At 53.1% G+C, this 8,074-nt stretch overlaps 1 protein-coding gene across 2 annotated transcripts in view; it reads right to left on the reverse strand.

Moving 5' to 3' along the window:
• mdga2a (MAM domain containing glycosylphosphatidylinositol anchor 2a) overlaps nt 1-3,671 on the reverse strand; it is a 1,064,841-nt gene extending 1,061,170 nt beyond the window's left edge. Inside the window, exon 1 of one of the 2 annotated variants that reach the window (XM_038776329.1) lies at nt 2,501-3,671. In XM_038776329.1, coding sequence (XP_038632257.1) covers nt 2,501-2,573 — 73 coding nt within the window. In that variant the 5' untranslated portion in view covers nt 2,574-3,671. The remainder of the gene's footprint in view (nt 1-2,500) is intronic. The other variant, XM_038776328.1, reaches the window with a different exon arrangement.
• Nucleotides 3,672-8,074: the final 4,403 nt, after the last annotated feature.

Raw genomic sequence — 8,074 nt, forward strand, 5'->3', positions numbered from 1 at the left:
TGTCTTTGAGGAAATAATTGCTAGACAATCTCTTTCAACGAGACCAGCTATTTCCACAGACCCATTGCATGGAACATGGATCACGGGGCCTGTTCATTTAGCAAGTTGAGGATGTTGGGGAAGGGGAGGCGGCAGCGATTTTCCTGTCAAATCATTAGCAAAATCGGCGGTTCAATGTGCATAAATGGCAACAGTCATGTCTACTCCCAATTCACATTGCGGTTGGTGACAGGCATTTCTCCATCTGTGTGTGAGGGGGGCAATGGGAGTGGAGATGGGAGTCGGGGGTGGTGGGTGGGGGCCGAGGTGGTGGGTGGGGGCATGGGAGTGGAGGTGGGGATCGGGAGTGGTGAGTTGGTGGGGGGCATGGGAGTGGAGGTGGGGATCGGGAGTGGTGGGGGGGGGGGGCATGGGAGTGGAGGTGGGGATCGGGAGTGGTGGGGGTGGGTGGGAGTGGAGGTAGGGCTGGGGGCCATGGGAGTGGAGGTGGGGCTGGGGGTGGTGGAGGCCATGGGAGTGGAGGTGGGGTCGGGGGTGGGGTGGAGGTGGGGCCGGGGGTGGTGGGGGGCATGGGAGTGGAGGTGGGGCCGGGGGGGGGATGGGAATGGAGGTGGGGCCGGGGGTGGTGGAGGCCATGGGAGTGGAGGTGGGTTCGGTGGTGGTGGAGGCAATGGGAGTGGAGGTGGGGCCGGTAGTGCTGGGGGCCATGGGAGTGGAGGTGGGGGTGGTGGGTGGGAGTGGAGGTGGGGCCGGGGGTACTGGGGGCCATGGGAGTGGAGGTGGGGCTGGGGGTGGTGGAGGCCATGGGAGTGGAGATGGGGCCGGGGTTGGTGGAGGCCTTGAGAGTGGAGGTCGGGCCGGGGGTGGTGGGTGGGAGTGGAGGTGGGGCCGGGGGCGGTGGAGGCCATGGGAGTGGAGGTGGGGCTGGGGGTGGTGGAGGCCATGGGAGTGGAGATGGGGCCGGGGTTGGTGGAGGCCTTGGGAGTGGAGGTCGGGCCGGGGGTGGTGGGTGGGAGTGGAGGTGGGGCCGGGGGTGCTGGGGGCCATGGGAGTGGAGGTGGGGCCGGGGTGGTGGGAGGGAGTGGAGATGGGGCCGGGGGTGCTGGGGGTCATGGGAGTGGTGGAGGCCATGGGAGTGGAGGTGGGGCTGGGGGTGGTGGAGGCAATGGGAGTGGAGGTGGGGCCGGGGGTGGTGGGTGGGAGTGGAGGTGGGGCGGGGGTGCTGGGGGCCATGGGAGTGGTGGAGGCCATGGGAGTGGAGGTGGGGCTGGGGGTGGTGGAGGCAATGGGAGTGGTGGAGGCCATGGGAGTGGAGGTGGGGCTGGGGGTGGTGGAGGCAATGGGAGTGGAGGTGGGGCCGAGGGTGCTGGGGGCCATGGGAGTGGAGGTGGGGCCGGGGGTGGTGGGTGGGAGTGGAGGTGGGGCCGGGGGTGCTGGGGGCCATGGGAGTGGAGGTGGAGCCGGGGGTGGTGGGTGGGAGTGGAGGTGGGGCCGGGGGTACTGGGGACCATGGGAGTGGTGGAGGCCATGGGAGTGGAGGTGGGGCCGGGGTTGGTGGAGGCCATGGGAGTGGGGGGTGGACACCGTGGGAGTGGGGACCGTGGACTGGGGCCGTGGAGGGATGGGAAGAGAGGAGGGATGGGAGGCTATGTGGGGGGGGGGGGGGGGGGGGGGGGGGGGTGCTTAAATCTGGGTACACATAGGCGTATACCTCCCCCATCCCTCTCTTTAATTATCCCATTTACTTCCCAAGACATGTGGAGTTGCTCACACAGGACGATTTAGTTTGGTGCCAGTTGAATTAACCTCGCACTTTAGAAACTTGGCACAAGAGGGGCAGGTCAAGCAGAAAGACCCCGCCTCGGACAGCAGGGTGGCACGGGGGAGTGTGGGGGTGGGTGTACCCAGCGAGTGCACCATCCACTTCAACTCCCTCTGTCATTCACTCAACTCCAAACACACCCGCAAGTTTGGGGACGGGCTCACATCATCACGTGGCAAACTCCAGCTCTTTCAAACCTCTCCCTGCACAGGGAGGATGTGCAACATCACATACACTGCACACACATGTCTGCTTCTACTCCGGAGCATTAGAGTTCCCAGGCACAGCACTGGCCAAATCCACAGTTTATTGATGGGCAGCAGTTTCTAAACGTTTGCATTGTGCCCAGTCGTCAATGGGCCAGTGATTAAGCGACGCCTCATCAATATTTTCCCCATTGAAGATCTGTATTTGCATTTACCACAACGGAACAACTATGCAGAAATCAATACGTCAATGAGAATCTACACGGTGCACATCAGAAACACGATCACAGCATTCGCCCATGCATAGGGCAGCTTCCCTCCCCGCCCAGGGTTTTATCCCCCTCTATGTTGCAGAATGCAGTGTGAAATTGCTGCAAGTGTTTTTAAAGATACCCCGGCGTGGTCACACACACAAAAAAGGACATTTTTCACGCTGATCATTAAAAGGAAATCGTTGCCGCTGCAAACTTACCGTACACTCCCTGGGCAGCGATGCCTTCGAGTAGAACTGTTAGCAGCCACAAGAGGAGATAAGCAAAATCCATCTTCACGTTGGTGTTAACATATCCAGCTCGGAGGCGCTAGTCTCGGTGCTGTGTTCTTCAGCCCAGCCTCAGCAAGCCCGGCTTCAGTGGGGGTAGTGGGGGGGGGGGGGGGTGACCCTCCCAATCCCACCCTCTCTCTCTCTCTCTCTGTCACAGGACGAGCAATCCGGGGAGGGCCCCCACGGGGATGGGATGGCGGTGCTTATGTCAAGAGATCCAGTCGAAAGCGCCTTTCTCAAGGCTCCGGGAGCCGGGACAAGCCCATGGAAAAGTCGGTGGAGGAAGCCCAGGGGCTTTGGAGAGAGGTGGGTGGGCTCAGGTGCTTTAAAAAGTAACTCACGGCGGCTCCCTGGAGATCAATTAAGGGAAGGCGCTCGATGCTGTCGGGCCGGCTCCATCCATTCTGTCCACTGTGCCAGCAAGGTATGGGCAGCTCCCCCCAGCACCAGCACCCCGGGCTGAAGGCTCTTCTGCTGCTACCAGCAGCCACAAGCTGAACACAATTTGTGATTCAGGCTGGAGGATTTTCACTGGGCTCTCTCCATCCAAGTCGATCCTCCTTTGCATCCACACAGATACACACACACACACACACAGCTGGATGGGCCACGTTTCACACACACACACACACAACCCAACCACTGAAAGGAGAAGTTCAGGACGTGGACAGACGCCGCCTCACCGCTGGATCCGGGGTTGGAGGAGGCTGGAAAGATGTCACCGCTCCGGTGGAAGAGAGACAGAGGGAGAGAGATACCCTCGAAGGCAGCAGCAGCAGCAGCATCCCCGCTCCGCACCCCCTCTCCAGTCTAATCCTTGCTCTCCCTTGGCTGAAATCGCTGAGGTTGAGACAGGGGGGGGGGGGGGGGGGTGGTTAGAGGGGTTTTTTTAGGGGGGAGGAGGGTGAGCTGGATGGAGGGTGCTGGGTGAGGAGGGAGAGTGCAGCCAGGAATCGGGAAGAGGCTGTTAGCGGAGCTGGATAATCACGTTGTACGGTGCGTGCCGCTGGTGAACATGGAGCTCGCCCACAGCCCGAGACGTACAGACCTGCGTGATTGAAGCTCGTCAGCAGCGAGGCGAGGGGAACAGAGTCGAAACGCTCCATCCCACTCAGCACGCATTTCAGCTGCATGCCTCTTTTTGTTCTTTTGCATTTTGAGTCAAGCTGCTGTGGGGTTGAAGAAGACGAGGGGGGGGGGGGGGGGGGTAAGCATCTTTCTGTCTCTTGATGCAGGTATAAATTTTCACAAACTACAAAGGCAGAAATCAGAAATAACAGGCTTTTTTTTAACCATTCAAACTCGCTATTCTTGATTCAGGAAATGGGTTTCATTGGAAAAGTCCCTCCCACATTGGCTGGTCAGGGCATCTTTTAAAATTGGTGACATTCACAAGAAGGGCCATCTGTAAAACTTCAAAGCGCAACTTCAAAGACTCACTCCTGGTGGAAGTAAGTCAGAAGTCAGTGTGTGAGACCTTTCACCTCCTGAAGAACTGGATCCACACTCAATCCTCATACCTGGGGTTAGAGTTGGCCCTCCCCTGGCTGCTACAACATTCCGGGTCCGCTGCCCACTCTCACCAGTACTAAATGGCCTAGGTTTAAGGTTCACCACTCGATTATTTCTGAGTGACAATGTGTAGCTTCCAGGTAGAAATGCAGCGGGTGCAAAACACTACGAGACAAACTGATTAAAGTTAAACTGGATATCTAAACAGGCAGGCTGCTGAGGGTTTAAACATATATATAGATTCCTTTCTCAGAGTTACAAAGCCAATGTGCAGACTGGATGGGGAAAGCCCCTCATCCATCTCTTTCTTGCTCCAAAAAACAATTCAAATTATATCCAATTTGTGTTCCCCACAAAAGGAACATAGTAGATACAGAAAACGTAAAGTTTATTTTGTCCAATAAACAGGTCGTTTTATCTCTAAACGGACACAGGCCATTTGACTAAATCCAGGCTATTCGGGTGCAGTTTGCTGCAACTAAACTCCAGTGTGTGCGGGATTAACTGATGCAGCCATGTAATCCACCAGCACTAGTAACCAATAAATGGGTGAGAAATCGGATACAAGCAACTTGTGTGTGATCTTACATCGCAAGATAAATATTCTTGCCACCCAGGCTCGGTGATACAAGACTCGTGGTTTTCAGGTGAGTAGCATTTTAAAGAGCTGTGCCTGACCTGAGACTTCACTATCCCAAGTGTTCGCCATCCATTTTGGATCGCAGAGGGACAGTAACTGCGCCATTTACGCCGGTGGAGTCTATTTGGATTCGAGTCGGAAGTTCAGCAACAACAGAACACAGCACAGCTGGGCACACCGATGTGAGCAGTTGTTCAGAAGATAAGAGTATTTGTGATTCTGAGGAGGACACACCTGGACTTCATTCCTTATAGAATCATAGAATGGTTAGAGCCATTCTGCCCTTCTTGTCTCTGCTAGCCCTCTGAAGGAACTATTCATCTGGTGCCACTCCCTTGCCCATTCCTGGTAGACGTGTATGTATTGCTTTTCATGTAATAATGCCATTCGCCTCTCAAGGCCACACGTGACCTTGTCTGCACCACCTCTCAGCAAGTGCATTCCAAATCCCTGTCTCCACCACACCCTCAGACAGTGCATTCCAGATCCATTATCTCCACCACACTCTCAGACAGTGCATTCCAGATCCCTTGTTTCCACCACACTCTCAGACAGTGCATTCCAGATCCATTATCTCCTCCACATTCTCAGACAGTGCATTCCAGATCCATTATCTCCTCCACATTCTCAGACAGTGCATTCCAGATCCATTATCTCCACCACACTCTCAGACAGTGCATTCCAGATCCATTATCTCCACCACACTCCCAGACAGTGCATTCCAGATCCATTATCTCCACCACACTCTCAGACAGTGCATTCCAGATCCATTATCTCCACCACACTCTCAGACAGTGCATTCCAGATCCATTATTTCCACCACACTCTCAGACAGTGCATTCCAGATCCATTATCTCCACCACACTCTCAGACAGTGCATTCCAGATCCATTATCTCCTCCACATTCTCAGACAGTGCATTCCAGATCCCTTGTTTCCACCACACTCTCAGACAGTGCATTCCAGATCCATTATCTCCTCCACATTCTCAGACAGTGCATTCCAGATCCATTATCTCCACCACACTCCCAAACAGTGCATTCCAGATCCATTATCTCCACCACACTCTCAGACAGTGAATTCCAGATCCATTATCTCCACCACACTCTCAGACAGTGCATTCCAGATCCATTATTTCCACCACACCCTCAGACAGTGAATTCCAGATCCATTATCTCCTGCACACTCTCAGACAGTGCATTCCAGATCCATTATCTCCACCACACTCTCAGACAGTGCATTCCAGGTCCATTATCTCCACCACACTCCCAGACAGTGCATTCCAGATCCATTATCTCCACCACACTCCCAGACAGTGCATTCCAGCTCAATTGTTCCCACCACATTCTCAGACAGTGCATTCCAGATCCATTATCTCCACCACACTCCCAGACAGTGCATTCCAGATCCATTATCTCCTCCACATTCTCAGACAGTGCATTCCAGATCCATTATTTCCACCACACTCTCAGACAGTGCATTACAGATCCATTACCTCCACCACACTCTCAGACAGTGCATTCCAGATCCATTATCTCCACTATATTCTCAGACAGTGCATTCCAGATCCATTATCTCCTCCACATTCTCAGACAGTGCATTCCAGATCCATTATCTCCACCACACTCCCAGACAGTGCATTACAGATCCATTATCTCCTCCACATTCTCAGACAGTGCATTCCAGATCCATTATCTCCACCACACTCTCAGACAGTGCATTCCAGATCCATTATCTCCACCACACTCTCAGACAGTGCATTCCAGATCCATTACCTCCACTCCACTCTCAGACAGTGCATTCCAGATCCATTATCTCCACCACATTCTCAGACAGTGCATTCCAGATCCATTGTCCCCCATCACACTCTCAGACAGTACATTCCAGATCCATTATCTCCACTATATTCTCAGACAGTACATTCCAGATCCATTATCTCCATCACACCCTCAGACAGTGCATTCCAGATCCATTATCTCCACTATATTCTCAGACAGTGCATTCCAGATCCATTATCTCCACCACATTCTCAGACAGTGCATTCCAGATCCATTATCTCCACTATATTCTCAGACAGTGCATTCCAGATCCATTATCTCCACCACATTCTCAGACAGTGTATTCCAGATCCATTATCGCCATCACACTCTCAGACAGTGCATTCCAGATCCATTATCTCCACCACATTCTCAGACAGTGCATTCCAGATCCATTATCTCCACCACATTCTCAGACAGTACATTCCAGATCCATTATCTCCACCACATTCTCAGACAGTGCATTCCAGATCCATTATCTCCACCACACTCTCAGACAGTGTATTCCAGATCCATTGTCCCCATCACATTCTCAGACAGTGCATTCCAGATTCATCACCTCCACCACACCCTCAGACAGTGCATTCCAGATCCATTATCTCCACCACACTCTCAGACAGTGCATTCCAGATCCATTATTTCCACCACACCCTCAGACAGTGAATTCCAGATCCATTATCTCCTGCACACTCTCAGACAGTGCATTCCAGATCCATTATCTCCACCACACTCTCAGACAGTGCATTCCAGATCCATTATCTCCACCACACTCCCAGACAGTGCATTCCAGATCCATTATCTCCACCACACTCTCAGACAGTGCATTCCAGATCCATTATCTCCACCACACTCTCAGACAGTGCATTCCAGATCCATTATCTCCACCACACTCTCAGACAGTGCATTCCAGATCCATTATCTCCACCACACTCTCAGACAGTGCATTCCAGATCCATTATCTCCTCCACATTCTCAGACAGTGCATTCCAGATCCCTTGTTTCCACCACACTCTCAGACAGTGCATTCCAGATCCATTATCTCCTCCACATTCTCAGACAGTGCATTCCAGATCCATTATCTCCACCACACTCCCAAACAGTGCATTCCAGATCCATTATCTCCACCACACTCTCAGACAGTGAATTCCAGATCCATTATCTCCACCACACTCTCAGACAGTGCATTCCAGATCCATTATTTCCACCACACCCTCAGACAGTGAATTCCAGATCCATTATCTCCTGCACACTCTCAGACAGTGCATTCCAGATCCATTATCTCCACCACACTCTCAGACAGTGCATTCCAGGTCCATTATCTCCACCACACTCCCAGACAGTGCATTCCAGATCCATTATCTCCACCACACTCCCAGACAGTGCATTCCAGCTCAATTGTTCCCACCACATTCTCAGACAGTGCATTCCAGATCCATTATCTCCACCACACTCCCAGACAGTGCATTCCAGATCCATTATCTCCTCCACATTCTCAGACAGTGCATTCCAGATCCATTATTTCCACCACACTCTC

The sequence above is a fragment of the Scyliorhinus canicula genome, chromosome 2 (assembly GCF_902713615.1).
Source record: "Scyliorhinus canicula chromosome 2, sScyCan1.1, whole genome shotgun sequence".
Lineage (NCBI taxonomy): Eukaryota > Metazoa > Chordata > Chondrichthyes > Carcharhiniformes > Scyliorhinidae > Scyliorhinus > Scyliorhinus canicula.